Below are 17935 nucleotides of genomic sequence, written 5' to 3'. Positions count from 1 at the left end.
TCACACCTATGGATAATTTAGAGTCACCAATTAACCTCAGCATGTTTTTGGACTGTGGGAGGAAGTCAGAGTACCCAGAACAAACCCACATATGTACAGAGAGAACATGCAAACTCCATGCAGAAAGATCCACTGACCTTCTGCTGCAAGGTGAAAGTGTTAACCACCAAGCCACTGTGCAGCCCTCCAAGGTGAACAACTCTCTAATACTTGGATTATCCCACCCCCCGCTGTATCACACGGACATACCAACTCTGCCGTGAGGAGCAAGACCAAAGTGCTAAGTGAGAGGTGGAGCAGTATTTAATGGACTCTACTACAGTCCAGTCTGGCCCGCTTGGATGGTGGAAACAAACCTATGACCGTTAACCTAAACTGGCATTAGCCAAACACTGCCTATGCATTCCCACCACTTCTGTCCGTCCCCCTCCTCCTCCTCCTCCTCCACCCCAAGCCGAATATTTGGATATTTGTCATTAATTGGGGCCAAATATCCGGGGCCCAAACATTGCTATTCGGACCAGCCCTACTCTCTAAAATGTTTGACCTTCCCAACACCCACTTTTTTAGATACCTACAAGTCAGGCATTTTCTACAGGTTCAGCTACCAAGCTTCCCTGGGGCTCCTGACCGGAATGCCATTGATGTACTTCTGAGTCTGCACCCATCGCAAAAACTTTCATATCCATTATATACGACAGGCTGTCCAATATAAGACAGGTCTCACTTGACAAAATTAAAACCTCCTGGGAGCAGGACTTGAACCTGTCAATTTCAAATCACACATGGGATTCCATCTTCAGGTTACTTAATTCAACTTCCCTTTGTGCTCGTCGTGACCTGTCCAGGTGTCTCCTGCCTTCACCTTCAGTCAGCTGGGACAGACTCCAGCTCCCTGCGACCCTAATGAGGATTAAGCTGTGTATGGATGGATGGATGGATGGATGGATGGATGGATGGATGGATGGACGGACGGACGGACGGACGGACGTTCACCTTGCAGCACTTTCGATACATACTGACCACGGCAGACCACCCCACAAGAGCTGCAGTTCTGGAGACGTTCTGTAGACGTTCTGGAGACGTTCTGGAGACGTTCTGGAGACGTTCTGACTCCGTCGTCTAGACATCACAGTCTGGTCCTCGTCAAGCTCACTCAAATCCTTACACTTGCCCACTTATCCTGCTTCTGACACATCAACTTTGAGGGCCAAATGTTCACTTGCTGCCTAATATATCCAACCCACTTAGAGAGACCATGATGAAGCGATAATCAGTGTTATTAGCTTCATCTGTCACTGGTCAGAATGTTATGTCTGATCGGTATATAGAATGTCAGTTAAACCTGCTGGCAGATTTGAGGTTCACAGCGTTGAAGGAACATTTATACAAGATTAAAAATAAAAATATGCTTCTTGTGATGGAAATTCTTGTGAGCGGATGGAAACTAGCAGATAGAACAGACTCAAAGGACGCAATAAAAAGCAGAAGTGTTTACTAGTTAGGAGTTCAATAGAGGAGAATCACAGCAATTTTCTTCCATCAACACGGTGCTATTTACAGAAGCCATCACCTGCTCAGTCAAGGTTGTTCTGTCGTTGGAACAAATGGATCTCTGTGGCCCTGAATGCTGCAGCAGGTAAACATGCTGTCCTCGTTTATGTGGCTTGTTTGCAGCGTTTAGAGACACAATCTCTTATATAAAACCGTCAATAGAATCACAGTTACCCTTTGGACCTCTGACCAAAGTAGCTTAGACAGAAAAAAATCCATCTACAGTTATCAATTCATCAATAAATCAAACAAATGAGCTTCTACTTTACAACAAACCAGCTTCACCAACAAACTGCTGATGACCTCCAGTGGCAGATCTGCAGGTTAAAAGAGTTTAAATAATAAACGGAGGGAAAATAGAACAACTGCTATCAAAAGAGAGACGGGAGGTGTTTTTACTGTTCCTAAAAATCATAGAAAAATAGCCTTCATTTACATTTACAACTATAGATAACGTCCACATCAAAAACAATGTTTTTATAAATGGTTGACTGTAAAAGTACACTGTTTAGGCTGTGCTGACATGAGCAAAAATGTAATTATTTTACAGATAATTGCAGTTATTTGAAAAAAATTGTAAATTGAGAATTGAACATTTATAATATTCTAAGTCTTATTGTACAGTTTTTCTTGTTTTGTTAAAATACAGATAATAGCTAGTAAAAAATTGAGGAAATAATGTATGAATTTATATTTAATTGTCAACGTCCACATCAAAAACCTGTGTTTTTCTCTATATTTTTTACTGTATTTAAATCAGAAAAAATATCCTTATTTTTAAAGAACAAAATGTATAAAAAGAATGTCAACATTTTCTAAATTACTATTTTACAGATTGTTTTCTATTTGTAAAAATTAGTATTACGGTCTTTTACAACTTTGACCACAAAAAATTATTCTACCAATATTTGCCAATATTTTACAGAGGAGGAAAAAGTATATTAAGAATTTAAAAATGTTATTTTACAGATTTTTGTTCCAGTTTTGTTGAAATAAATATTATTATTTTACAGATGTTGTTATTTGAAAGGCAAATTATGCACATTAAGGTTTGAAAAATAGTAAATCTTTTAAAAATTTTATTGTAGAGATTTTTTTAATTAAATATTATAATTTTACAGACATTTATCTTTTTTTAAGAAAAAATATAGATATTAAGGATTGAAAATAGATTTTAAATAACAGTAATAATAATACAATGTTATTTTACAGATTTTTTTCCTTCTTCTATAAATTAAATATTATTATTTTACAGATTTGTCCTTTTTTTGAAAGAAAAAAACTGTATATTATGAATGGTTTAGAAATAAATACATAAATAAATAATAAAATGTTACTTTACAGATCTTTTCCTGTTTTGTTAAATTACATGTATCTAGTAAAAATTACTGAAAAAAGTATAAATGTATATGCTGGTTGTAAAAAAAACAAATCAATATACTTCCATCTTTCTTTTCTAGAAACATGCAAAGTTATGTGAATAGGTGTAGGGAGTGTTAAATTACAGAGAATAACTGGTAAAAGTTACAACTGTAAATAATGTCCACATAAAAAACTGTATTTTCATAAATGAGTATTTTGTTCTTTTGCAACTTTGACAATAAAAAATTATTCTACTGATATTTGCTCATATTTTAGGGGGAAAAAGTGAGATTTTCCCTGTTTTGTGAAATTACAAATAATATTTAGCCAAAGTTACTGTTGAAGAATATTAATCTATATGCTGACTGTGAAAAAATAAAATAAAAAACAGGCCTTTCTGTAAAGGTGAAGGGAATACATGTCACGAAAAAGCAACAAAAAGGACAGAAACTGAAAAAGAACTGCTAGCGATGCTGTTTTTCCACACAAACAGCAGCTATTAACCCCAATCAGAGCGTAATCACAGAGGCCAGGCTGCTCTACGTGGATTCAGACACACATCCTCCCACGCCTCCCATCATCCATCCTTTCTCTTTATAATTAGCGTCCTATTGTCTCCGTCTCCACAGTAACAATAGTCAGGAGCAGCCGGGTCCAGGTGCATTGTGGGAGCTCGTCCTGTGGGTGCGGACGGCAGGAGATAAAAGACAGACAGCACTGAACAGGCGTTTTATCACAGGAATCCAAGCAGCTAAATGGTGAGGTCTGTCCTGCAGGTGGGTTAAATTAAAGGAAGACATCATTGTAGTTTAGTGTACACGCAGAAATATTAGTCTAACATATATTTCATTACTATCAGTATAATATTAGAGGCTGCCACACTTCCGACGAGCTAAATCATACATAAAAATGCTATATATTTCATCATAACGTGATAATAAAGAGGCGCTAATACCAGCTATATGTGGTGGAAATGCAAGTACATGAATAAAATCACAATTGTGATGATTAAAAGGAACACACAATGATGTTAAAACTATTCTGTAGCTCAATACTGACATAAATCCACTGCAAGAACTAACCATGACAACAAATGAACACTACATCAGCTGCCTGCTGACGACCACATGATTGTGATCCTGCTACAAATCCACCGCTGCAGAGCACAGTTTTTTTTAAAGATTTCATCCGTCGGAAATCATATGACTGAGCAGCCTTGGAGGAGTACTGCGCTCTCTGAGTGCTTTTCTTGTTCTATAATAGAATCATTGAAACGTGTGTCTTCATCACAAGAAACAATCAACAATTTTGGTTCTTTTGTAGATTTATTAAAGATCATCTGGAAAAATGATAAAATCTGCTTCAAACTGGTTTTTAACCCCGTTTTGACATTTGACAGCAGTAAAAATACCCTAAACGTCGTTCTTTTAGCCGGAAATCTGGTGACTTTCCCCAAAGTGACCCAAAATGCTTTTAATTCTAAAATGTTATACTTTTGTAGATGTATCTATTGAGATTGGAGACTTCATTTCTGACAATGCCATATGGGGGAATGAACAGCCTTGCTGTACTGTGCTCTCTGACTGCTTTTCTAGTTATTTAATGGAACCAGATGGGAAATTAACATTGTCCACAGGGGAAGAACACAGCTGATCAGTGATGCAACCGGGAGACGAAACTCATCTTTCCCTCTTCACGGCTTCCTAATTATCACCTCTTTGTCAGCGTCGCCCAATTTAGTCGTGACAGCAACAGGCCTCGGTTGCCATGACGCCCTTTAATCAGGAGTCACCTTCAAGGACGACGTCTTTTCTTCCTCGTCTGTTTTTAACCAGAGTTTACCTCAACAAAGCTTTGATGTTTTCTGAAAAGGACGAACCGTGTTGTCTTCCTCAAGTGTTACTGAGTGTAGGGCTGCAGCTGTTGGTCATTGTAGTAATCGGGTATTCTATCGATTATTCCAGCCATTAATCGAACTTTGTGCTCGACATTACAGCAGAAAAAGTAGAAGTGATTTTTCAATCCTAAAAAATTTATAATTTGTCTTAAAAATAACAGCAGCTGTTATTTTAAAGACAAATGATTAATTTTAAGGACAAAAAATCCTTAAATAATTTTTATAACTGTCATTTTACAGATTTTTCCTTTTTTGTTCGAGATAATTATAGCTAGTAAAACAAAGTAAAATCACTCAAGAATAGTAATAATTTAGTTGTTGACTGAAGAAACAAAATAGAACAAAACCAAACACAGCAAATTGGCCATAACTGTAAATAATCTTCACATTTTAAAAAAGTTCTTTTTTTTTTTTTTTTTTTAAATTCTATGATTTAATTGTATTTAAATCAACTAAAAATCAAATTTTTATAGAGATTTGCCATAATTTTAAAGATAAATTGTGAATTTTAAGGATTGAAAAATCCTTAAATAATTTTTTAAACTGTTATTTTAAAGATTTGCCTGTCTTTTTGTTAAACTGCAGATGGTAAAATCTAGTAAAATCCCTAAAAAAAAGTAAGAATTTATTCGTGGACTGAAAAAACAGAACAAAAAAAGCCCAAAACTATAAATAATCTTCACATCAAAAATCTGTATTTTAGTAAATATATATATTCATTCTTGTACTATGTATAACTCTAAAATTAAACCATTTAACTGAATTTAAAACAGCTAAAAATATATATTTTTACAGATACTTCCCATTATTGTTAGTTTTTTTTACAGCTTTTAAAAGTTACAGTATTGCATCATTTTTTATCAGATATTTTGCAAGATTTTCACAATTTTTTTTAACATATTTTTAATTTTTTTCCAAGTGTAGATACTACTAATGTGATGAAAACTTGTCTGGAACAAAAACGTGATGTTTATAAAAGTACTTTAGCTGTTTTCTGTATAATTACGTCTAGCAACAGGCTCCCTGCTGAGATCCATAAAGTTTAAAATCTGATTCAGAAACACTTGGACTCCGGTGTTTCTGAAAGAGGTGTCGGTGTTTTGTGATCCGCAAATGAAACTCAGACGGGTCTGTGCTCAGCCTCGACACACCAAACCATATTTGACAATATTAAAGAGGAAATACAAACGTCCCGTAATGCTTTACAGATGAAACAGCAAATTGTGGTGGTTATCCAGCAGGTCGGAGGAATGCTGCAGTATCTGTGTGAGTGTCGAGTGTTTTCACTTTCATATGGTTTTCATTTGGGGCGGAGGTTTGCATAATTATTCTGGCATCGTAGCCGTGGTGACAAAGCGGGCTGGTGAGCGCTCGGCTGGTCTGCGTTCTCACGGCCGTCAGAAATAACCTCGCCTTTAACAGGAAGCAGCATCCCTTTAATGTCAAAACGCTGAGGAAGAATAAACAGTCCATTTGTCAGCTCCAGAACTGGTGTTTTTGATCTGATTTCCTGCTATAATGGTCATTTTCTGAGCACTAGATTCAATAAATGTGCATTTTGGTGTTATGTTTTGCTCGCAGGGAGAATATCTAAGCGTATTTCAACAAAGGGTCTGAAAGTTTAATTACATATCAAGGAAAAGCTCAAACTGTGAGTCAGCTCCCAGAAAACCAGCTGCTAATTAGAGGTGTGATCTTAGGAGTTTCTGTGCGCTGCAAGATGTTAAAATCCAGCTTTTCCTCGTCTTCTCGCCTCATTTCAAAAACCTTCCTTTTTCTTCAGACGCGAGTCGCCGCTCGACGTAAACAGACTGTGAGCGTATACATCAGGCGTACTGTAAACAGAGGAAGTAACACATCATTACATCCTCGACGAGACGGAGATCAGTGAGAACAAAGACGGACCGAACACTTTCAAACTGTAGTTTAGGAACACTGAGCCGCTCTGCTGCTAACATCTGCTGTGAAATCCATTAATATGGATTCAGATACAGACCAGAGGCAGTCGGAGTGAAGTCTGATGCATAAAAACACAGTTTCTGCACCATTTCTCCAGTGCAGATTCAGAAATAAAGACCTCACATGAGCACATTTACAACTACAGACAAACTATCACCAGAGTTTGATTTGGAAAATCAACTATACAATTATTCTCCAACTATTCTGATGCTCCATCCATCCATCCATCTTCTTCCGTGTATCCAGGGTCAGATCACAGAGCTAGTTGACGAAGCAGGTCATTCCAGACAACCCTCCCCTCGGCAACGCTTTCCAGCTCTTCCTGGGGGATCCCGAGGAGTTCCCAGGCCAGATGAGATACATAATCGCTCCAGTGGGTTCTGGTTTTGCCCCACGGTCTCCTCTCAGGTGTTCGGAAAACCTCCAAAGAAAGTCTCCCTAGAGGCATCCGAAGCAGATGTGCTAATTACCTCAACTGACTCCTTTCAACCCGAAGGATCAGCAGCTCTACTCCAAGCTCCCTCTGGATGTCCGATCTTCTCCCCCTATCTCTACAGCTGAGCCCAGCCACTCTACAGAGGAAGCTCATTTCAGCCGCTTGTATCCGTGATCTCATTCTTTCAGTCACTACCCACAGCTCATGACCACAGGTGAAGGTTGGAACGTAGATGGATGGTAAACTGAGAGCTTCACCTTGCGGCTCAGGTCCCTCTTCACCGCGACGGTTTGATACAACGCCCGCATTATCGCTCCATTTTCCCATCACTCCTGAACAAGATCCTGAGATACTTAAACTCCTTCACTTAAGGAAGCAACTCCCCTCCAACCCAGAGGGAACAATCCACTGGTTTCCAGCCGAGAACCTTGGCCTTGGACTGGAGGTGCTGATCCAAGGTTCTGATGTGCAATTATTCAATTTTAGTAATTTTTTTTAAAGAAAAAAGGTCAAAATTCTCTAATTCCAGCTTCTTAAACACAAATATTTTCTTGTTTCTTTCCTCCTCTATGACAGCAAACTGAATATTCTGAGGTCTGAGGACGTCATCTTTGATAAGTTAAGATAAGTAGGGCTGAAACGATTCCTCGAGTTATTCGAGTTATTCTCTGAAGCAAAATATTTTTGTGTGATTTTTCTAGATTTTACCATCTGTAATTAAACAAAAAAGGAAAATCTATAAAATAACAGTTTAAAAATTATTTCAGGATTTTTCAGTCTTGAAAATTCACAATTTGTCTTTAATAACAGCAAATATCTATAAAAATTATATTTTTTAGCTGATTTAAATACAGTTAAATCGTATAATTTCACAGTCATACATTGCAAAAGAATAAATTTATATTTATAAAAAAAATAAAAATTTTTAGGTGAAGATTATTTACAGTTCTGGCTTCAAAAAACTATCATTTAGGTAATGACTAATCTGTAACTAATAAGTTTGGCTCATTTTTAATTTTTTTTAAGACAGTAAACTGAGTATTTTTGTATTGTGGAAAAAAATTTGAGGATGTCATCTTGGGCTTTGTTAACAGCAAACTCTCAAAGTTTTAGCTAACAAAACCAAGACAGTGATGCTTACAAGTCCTTGAGAGAAATTTTTAAGTGGTTTTTAGCCGGAGTATTAAACCGAGACTGCACAACATTAATCAGAGCCAATTACTGGAGAAAATAGAAATACTCCAGTCTAATATTTTCCTTGCCTGTGAGGAGTGTTTTCTATTTGTGTGTCTTTAACAATAGCCGTGTTGTTTTAAGGCTTTTCCATCGAGTCTAGAGTCATTTCCTTGAAGCTAAAGCGATGATCTGTTCTTGGGACCGAACACGGTGATCTCAGCCTGCTGGCACAAAGAAACACCCCAACAGCTGAATGTAGCAGCAGCACGGCATTACTGTGAGTTTTCATAGAACGTGCCCTCTCTGTGACCAAAAGTGAAGTCAGAACGGGTCGAAGCGCCTCAGTTTTGATGATCTAGATTCCTGGAGGTGAACTCACCGTGTCGGATGCTGGTCAGGGTGCCGGTGATGCCGCCAGCGAAGCCCCGCCCCCCAGCGTCCCTCCTCTGGCTCAGCGTGGAGATGAAGGTGCCCAAAGACGGAAAAGGCTGCTTGACTCCTCGACCCAAACCCTGCCGGGACAGAAAGATCATGGTGAGGAACTGAAGAAGGATTTCTGATTCTAGATCTTATGTTCTGCAGACTTCATACATTCAGCCCTGAACACAAGTTTCCGTCCACTTTTAAAGACCTTCAGTATCATGTCTTGGGTTTCCAATGCCTCCTATAACTCTGATAGTTACTCCGTCAAGGAACACAGCGGAGTTATGTGGTGATTGGTGTTGGTTTGTCTGTCTGTCTGTCTGTCTGTCTGTGCGCAACATTGCTCAAAAACAGACACAGATGTTGATGAAATTTCCACGGAAGCTCAGAAATGACACAAGAACCACGTGATTCGATTTTGGCAGTGATGCAGCTTATAGTCTGGATCCACAGATTTGTTAAAGATTTCTGTATCAATGCCAGATAGCAGCACGGCGTCACTGTAACCATGACAACAAGTGAATGCTACGTCAGCTGCCTGCTGACGATCACATGACTGCGATCCTACTAGAAATCCACCGATGAGGACATATCGGGATTTTTCCATTGGAAATGATACAAGGAACAATTGATTAAATTGTGGAGGTGTTTCTGAGTCCCATCAATTCCTGCCGCCTGCTACATATTTAGGTCACGTGATTCGGTATCTGTACATAATGTACACATGCATAACACACGTCTGTGCTCAGGTCATTTTGTTTGTGGGTTCATCTATATTAAATGGTCACATTCTATGTTGCCGTGATTTCTGATCATCAATAACTAATAAACAAATACTGCATTTCTGCCATATGGGGGAATGAACAGCCTTGGCAGAGTACTGCGCTCTCTGAGTGCTTTTCTTGTTTTATAATAGAATCATTGAAACATGTGCGTCTTCATTACAACACACAATCAAGAATTTTGGGTCTCTTATAGATTTATTAAAAATCGCCTGGAAATATATATAAAATCTGCTTCAACCTTGTTTTTAATCCTGTTTTGACAGTTGACTGCAGTAAAAATACCCTAAACATCATTCTTTTAGCCTGAAATCTGGTGATTTTTTCCAAAGTGACCCAAAATATTTTTACTTTTAAATCTAAAGTGTTATACTTTTGTACAGGTGCTACAAATTGTTGTACACTGAGGCTGTTTCGGGTCAGATTTGACACCTGTCTATTGAGATGAATTTTAGATCTACCAGCGATTCCAGCCCCTCTGATGAAGACGGTCAGGTTTTTGAACTAGATATGTACACAAATATCATGACTTTAAGTTTCGATGTGGTTATTTTTCCAGATGGAATCACAACTCACACGTGACACATTGATGAACCATCTGAAAGTTGAATATTCTGTGATTTTTGTCTGTTTTTACAGCTTCTGGCTTTGATAATGTTTAATTTAGGTGATTTTTTTTAAAGAGAACAAACCTTACAAATCTGCTGGAGGTTCAGAGAGTTAATGCACCACAACTGCTTTTGACATATCTTCAAAAAATACTGTATTTATACCATCTAATCTGTAATATGTGTAATGAAAACACTTCTAATTTCCCAAACTGTAGCTCACAATGAGTAACATCAAAACTAACTTAAATAAACCCCAAGTAGCTTCCATCTCCCGGCTTCATAGTTCGCTCATAAAATCACCAAACCGACTCTGTGCATTCTCCAGTGTTGAGGTTTCTCACCAGAACGGGAACTTGTTAAACAAATCCAGAGTTTCAGCCGCATGAACAGACAGTGACAACATCAAGCCAGAGCTGAACGGATTAACAGAACATTTAGCGAACACTCTCTGTGATTAATCGCTTTCTTGTCCTTTCAGATGAGTTGGGAAATTAGAAGAGAAGAAGAAGAGATGAAGTAAAGTGAGGCAGGAGAGCAGGGAGGAGAAAGTGGAAAATAAGAGAGTGAAGAGCAGGAAAAAAGGGATAAAAGAGGGAAAGTAACACAGATGGGATGAGGAATGAAAAAAGGGAAAACAGAAGGAGGATATGAGCAGAAAGACAGGAAAAGGAGGAAGAAATGGAAATTAAAGAAAGGATGGAGGGATGAGAGGAGGTACAGAGAGCAGCAGATGTACAGCAGCCGCTCCTGACAGCAAACACACACACATATATATACACATATAAACACACTAAAAAGACACACAGTGGCAGCAGCAGCAGCGTTGCGTTCAGGGACCACGGAACAGAAGGAGCACAGAGACGGATAATCTGCCGTTCAAAATGAATCGGCTTCCAAAGAAACGAGACCCCGAGGGAAAGTCTGAAAAAAATCATAGTCTTGGCATCGACTCACACACACTTAAACACACATTTACACACACACTTGCTTTTCTACCGTTTAAACATCATTATACAGTGCCGTGAAAATGTATTTACCCCCGTCTTAATTTTTTAAATATTTACCCCACTTAGATGTTTAAGACCATCAAATAAATGTAAATATTAGACAAAGATAACCAAAGTAAACACAAAATGCAGTTTTTAAATGATGATTTAATGTTTTAAGGGAAAAAAGCTTTCCAAACCTTCCTGGCCCTGAGTGGAAAAGTAATTGCCCCCCTCGTTAAATCATGAATTCACTGTGGCTAATCGTATTTTTTGGAAAGCGGGTTCAACGTCACCGACCACACCCAAGCCTGATTATCTCAATCAAGAAATAAAAATCAAGTCGGCCAAAAGATCTCAAAAAGCTGCAAAATGATCCAAAGAAATTCAAGAACAGATGAGAAATAATGTAATTGACATCTATCAGCCTGCGCTGAGCACAGACATGTGTTATGTATGTGTACATTATGCATGGACTGACTCACATGACCTACATATGTGGCGGGAATTGATGGGACTCAGAAACACCCCCACAATATCTTGGTGCGTATACAACAAGCTGAAAATTTCATCGAAATCCGTTAGTCTGTTTTTGAATAATGTTGCTAATAGACAGACAGACAAATGTAGGCCGATCATCACATAACTCCAATAACATTCCCTTTAGTTTCAGCTGTAGCTTGTGTTTAATTAGTGTGCTAACATGCCAAACTAAATAACTGTCAACACGGTGCCATGCTGGCGTTTAGCTCGCTGTGCAGCGTGGCCACCGTCCTTCCACCTCCTCTACAACCGACGTGTCTATAATTACACCCAGCAGCCACATCACTCTCCGCTGCGTCTCACTCTTTCATTATCTCCCTCTGAGACCCGCCCACAGCGGCTGACTGACAGGTGAGCTCTGAGAAACGTCCAGCGTAAACAGCGCAAACACAAACCGCTGTCAACAAACATCTCTTTGTGCTGCTTTTCCTCGACGACTACATCCTGGTTCACATCTGACAGCAATTAGCTGATCGCGCTGCAGCCTTTAACTCGGTTCTGTCCAGCTCTGCTCAGTCATTCGGTCTGAGAGGAAATGCTGTCACCCAGAGAGAAACCACACCAAGAAGAACGTCGGACGTTCTCACAAACGGCTGTTAATCTCTAATCAGATCTGGTACATTAGTGTGAGACGGAAACTTCTCTCTTAATAAGCAACTTTATTGTCTTTCTCAGTCCAGCTTTTTAGTGATTCTGACCTGACACGACCTAATTTAACTGTTTTATATTTCAACACATACAAACATTTTAACTCAGGGTTCTTTAACCAACCAAACAGATCTGTCAGATGTGTTAAATCCATGGACACTTTCCCTCATCCAGTCTGGGTAAATACAGCTGAGCGTTGCCACATTCGGCTGAGTTGTGGCACCAGAGAACCAGATGTGAGCCGATTCTCGCTGCCAGAGTTCGTGTCGGCAGATTTCGGTTGATTTAGGCAGAAATATTAGCCTCAGTTAGCAGGTTGTGGTCTGAGACGTCTCATAAAATCCAGTTTAAGAAGCTCGTTCTGGTGCACGATTCACCACAAGCCTGGCGGCGGGTTGTGACAGATTCAGGCCAACGTTTGGTTCGTTTGGATGTCTGGACGATGAGATGCTCAAAACCAGAACAAACAAAAGAATCAGACGGAAATCAAGACAGAAAAGAAAATCCACTACGATGGAATCTGACATGTAGTATGTCTACAAATATGTGAAAAAATGAGACATTGTCCAAACTGGAAGTATCTCAACCTGACTGAGACATTCAAGTCTGCAGGATTAATGAGATGAAAAAGTGAAGCGAGAGAACGAAGGCTTCTGTTGAGCTTTATCTGATCCCGACACAGACAGCAAACATTCAGACGTTTGACCTGAATCTACAAGGCAAATTTGTACAAAAGACACTTTCTGTCCGAGTTACTTTCTATTCAGCGCTACAGAGTTAAATCTCACTGGCTACTGATTTCATTTGTACTTGGATAAAGTGTTTTTGTAACGTGACGAGCACAAGAAGTCTGGACACGACTGTTAGTCAGAGCACATAATAGACTGGACCCTGAATGTGTTTTCTACTATTTTGTTCTGTGATTATGTTGTGACCACCATCAAGCAGGTCTGAAGGACAGATGCTGTCACAAGTTTGCATTTGTCGTTCGAAACTTGGCTAGACTTCTGAACACGTGCCTGGTGTCCAGATTTCTCTTCTTTATTATTCCGCCAAGTAACGAGGCGGAGTTAAATGATGACTGTGTCTGTCTGATAAAGTTCACCGTGAGGAACTGAAGAAGGATTTCTGATTCTAGATCTTATGTTCTGCAGACTTCATACATTCAGCCCTGAACACAAGTTTCCATCCACTTTTAAAGACCTTCAGTATCAAGTCTTGGGTTTCCAATGCCTCCTATAACTCTGATAGTTACTCCGTCAAGGAACACGGCGGAGTTATGTGGTGATTGGCATTGGTTTGTCTGTCTGTCTGTCTGTCTGTCAGCAACATTACTCAAAAACAGACCAACGGATTTGGAAGAAATTTTCACGGAAGTTCAGAAATGACACAAGGACTAAGTGATTAGATTTTAGCAGTGATGCGGCTTATAGTCTGGATCCATGGAAAGCAGACCTAAACAAATGTGTGTGTTCCATGTATGTTTATGATTTGCAAACAGAAATCTGATTCAAGACACTTCTGTCTGAAAGAAGTTTTACATCTTTTCTGTCAGGTGTGGATTCATCCCATGTGTTCAGGGAATTCAACTTAAAATGAGTCATGTGTTGTGAAAAATCTGGATGAGCCATATCAAAAAACGTTGAGGTGCAACAGTGTTTGTCTTTGCAATTTATTAAAGAATAAAAGGAGTAACAATGAACAAGAAAAGCACTCAGAGAGCACAGCACTCTGCCAAGGCTGCTCATTCCCCCATACGGCATTGTCAGAAACGCAGCATTTCATTTTTTTTTTTAGAAATGCAGCATTTGTGCATTAGTTATTGATGATCAGAAATCACAGCACTATACAATGTGTCCATTTAATACAGATGTACGCACAAACAAAATGACCTTGCACTGAGCACAGGCGTGTGTTATACATGTGTACGTTATGTATGGATACCGAATCACGTGACCTGAATATGTAGCGGGCGGCAGGAATTGATGGGACTATAAGACTATAAGCCGCATCACTGCCAAAATCTAATCACTTGGTCCTTGTGTCATTTCTGGCCTTCCCTGAAAATTTCATGTAAATCTATTAGTCTGTTTTTTAATAATGCTGCTAACAGACAGACAAACCAACAGTGACCGTCACAAACTTCCACCGCGTTCCCTGGTGGAGTGAAAATAATGTGAACAGCCAAACAAACAAGCAAAAAAGCAACAAATCCAAACTGAGCACTGGGAAGAGAGAAAATAAAAGTCTGCAGAATGTGATCTAATCTGATTCTACAGACTCCAAATGGAAGCATTGCATCAAATCCCTCTCAGTTTATGCTGCTTAATTTGTGGTTTGAGGTTTTGAATATCAGATGAACGAGACAGCAGAATTTATTCACTTGAACAATCAAACAGGAAAAACAAGAAGACAAAACTGTAAGCAGACGATGAGCAGAGACAAGAATGCGGGTTTTTAAAAAAATGAAAAAATCTAAATGAATGTCCCAAATGTGTGAAATGTAGTTATTTTAAAGGTTAAATGTGTGTCTCCCTGTTCATATGTCAGCTTCAGTGTGGGACAGACCAACATGTGAGGCCTTTGGAGGGACAGAAATCTCCACATTTGGTAAATCAATGTGTCAGAAAACAGCTCATCACACATTTCCAACAATGATGCCTTCAGAGTTGCTTGTTTTCTGTAGTCAACAGTCAAAAATGTTCCATTTACAACAACATAAAACTGAGAAACAGCTCAACTTTCCATTCAAAGTTCTCTGGAAACAGACAGTTCCTGCTGAGTCAAGTTTTAATCTAATCAAATGTAAGCAGATTGTCATGTAGTCAAAATCTCGCAGAAAGTCCATCCATCCATCCATCCATCCATCCATCATCTATACACTGCTTAATCCTCATCAGGGTCGCAGTGGGGCTGGAGTCTATCTCAGCTGATTTAGGGTGAAGGCAGAGGACAGTTGATCTACATATAGAGACAAACAATCACTCTCACATTCACACCTACAGACAATTTCGAATTATCAATTAACCTCAGCATGTTTTTGGACTGTGGGAAGAAGCCAAAGAACCCAGAGAAAACCCACGCATGCACAGGGAGAACATGGAAACTCCATGAAGAAAGATCCCAGGAAGGTGAACCGGGGATCTTCTAGCTGTAAGGCCAAAGTGTTACCACCTCTTGCAGAAAGGCTCATTAAGAAAACCGGGACAAATGGTGCTCTGAGAGCCTCAGGTAGCTTCAAGAAAGCAGCATCTCTGGCTGGTTTTCTGCTCAGTTAAAATAGAAAAACAAGCTTCTCGCTGTCTGCAAATCTTCCACTTTTACTGGTTCTCTAATACGACAGCCCCCTGCCTCTGAGAGGACTTTTTACACGACTTTCCTCAGAAGACTTCAGCAGAAGAAGAAGAATCAGAGGTTCCAGAGAAACGAGCTGCAGGGAGAGAACGCATGCAAGCCTCTTTATGGCATTTCCAGACACCAGCGAAGTGGGTCTGAGCAATGACAGACTGTTTATTGGTCAGAACCGTCCGATCTGCACATTCCTGCTCCCTGACACAATGGAGATGACATCAACCCAAGCGGCCGGTCCGCTCCGAAGCGACACCGACAACCAAAAACGCTCCAAACACGAACCCAGAGCGGAGAGTTTCCTGCTCTGCATTTAAAAACACAACGATTACATCATCGGACACTGGTGGAGCTGAAGTCAGGAGTCATTATGTAAGACGGGGGCATCACTTTTTCCAGCCAGCCAGAAAACCACACTTCTTAGTTCACTGTCACTCAGCTGCAGGTTACTTTACAATGTTTTATGCATCTTATGTTCAAATCTATAGATACATTTCCCTTTAAAAGTTAAAAAAATATCATGCAAAACAGCAGATTTACTAAAACATATCAATCCTGAAAGGATTTAGGATCAAATGGAAGCATTAACATTAGATGCACAAGCAGATATTCATGTAACACTGCCCTATAGTCTCTAATTATGTCTAATTATGTATTCAATTTGTCTTGCATAATTATGAATAATTCTGCATAAATGCAAATCACACCAATAAAAGCAATGGAATAAACAAAAAGGTTGCAGAAGCCTTCAATGAAAGTTTAAAAAACACAACAGGGAGAGAAAAATAAGACTTTTCTTAGAGTAAAACCAACATAACACTAATTAATATTCATTAATATTCACTAGTTGGATGATCTGGACAATATAACTGTTGTTCTAATACATGTTTTTTAAATCAATTGATTTTAAATTAATTTTAAATTAATTTGAGTTCTTTTAGAATTTCTGTGCTTCATCACACATTTATGCTTTGGATCATTTCACTGCATTAATAATATTAATAAATCCAGTTTCTTTATTAGTAATTATATTGTGCTGCATTGAATTGCTTTTCAGTATTTAGACTGATAATGATTCTTAAAAAGTTCAATAACATATTTCACTTCAGCATCAACACTTGATGCCACGTGAAGGACATTTTCTGAACAACAAACAGTCAATGAGGGAAAAATCAATTCTGTTTGTGTTTTTAGTGAATTAACTCAAGAGAAAAGGCGGTTTTCTTACAGCAGGAGGGGAGCTGTTGTAAATAGGTGGAAGCTTCTCTCTTTCCCTCTCAACTCCTGACAGCGCAGAATGTTCTCCATCCATCCTCTCGGTGTGGACGAGTGGAAAAGTTGTTTTTTTCCCTGGAAAGACTCACTCCTCTGCGGCGTCTGTGCTGCTGCTCCTCAGAGGGCTGCACATGTTTCTACCAGAGCCAGATCTGACCCCGAGTTATCCGACTGTCTGCTCCGTTATCTCACATAAATCAGGGAGATTCACATCCTAGAGAGAACGGAGTGAAATCTACCTTCGTCGGACAGGTGGGCTCTCCGTTACGCGCACAGCTTGACGCGTAAACGTCTCCAAAAGCCGCGCGTAAAGTCTCCGCTGGACGCCGTAAAGAGCCCTGAGGTCGAGTTAGTTTTAAAGGAGTTTTAAAACACGTTCGGGGCGAGTTTCTACCCGCTTCTTCTTCTCCTCTTCCTCTCCCTCTCTGCGTCGTCTGTCGGGGAGGCAGCACAGCCGCGGACCGGCGCCATGTTTGGAGAAGGAGGAGGAGGCGCCTACGGAGGAGCTTGGAGACGGCAGCGTCACACACACACACACGAGCACACGCACGAGCACACGCACGGAAAGAGAGCGGGGAACAAACGGGAAACGGGAGTTTTGGATTCACAATAAAAGGGCAAAGAAAGAAGGAAAGACCTGTTGCAACATCTGTGCTGGACCGATGGAAAACAAACAGAACACAACAAAAATAAAATAAAAATGACAGATTTATAAAACACTGCATGAGACATATGTATGTAATGTTAAGAATGAATTAAATAATATTATGGGAAAACTGATCATCTTAACATTGTGAGGAAGACAATTAAATCTGATTATCTTATATTTTTCAAGTCAGTGTCAAATAATAGTAATTTGAATTTCTTTGACTTCATATTTTTGACCCATTTTATTTGGTGATCGGAAAATAAGTTTTTTAACTACAAATGAGCAA

General features: G+C 39.3%; 1 protein-coding gene across 2 annotated transcripts in view; it reads right to left on the bottom strand.

The window, feature by feature from the left end:
- Positions 1-17484, bottom strand: part of hectd2 (HECT domain containing 2) — a 79903-nt gene extending 62419 nt beyond the window's left edge. For both annotated transcript variants that reach the window (XM_023266754.3, XM_023266755.3), the window contains exons 1-2: positions 16954-17484; positions 8764-8896 (exon numbers count right to left, since the gene is read on the bottom strand). In XM_023266754.3, the coding sequence (XP_023122522.2) occupies positions 8764-8896; positions 16954-17037 (217 nt within the window). In that variant the 5' untranslated portion in view covers positions 17038-17484. The remainder of the gene's footprint in view (positions 1-8763; positions 8897-16953) is intronic.
- Between the last annotated feature and the right edge of the window lie 451 nt (positions 17485-17935).

The sequence above is a fragment of the Amphiprion ocellaris genome, chromosome 16 (genome assembly GCF_022539595.1).
Source record: "Amphiprion ocellaris isolate individual 3 ecotype Okinawa chromosome 16, ASM2253959v1, whole genome shotgun sequence".
NCBI classification, from domain to species: domain Eukaryota; kingdom Metazoa; phylum Chordata; class Actinopteri; family Pomacentridae; genus Amphiprion; species Amphiprion ocellaris.
The sequence above is the reverse complement of the archived record's forward strand: the minus strand, read 5'-3'. Positions and strand labels throughout refer to the sequence as shown.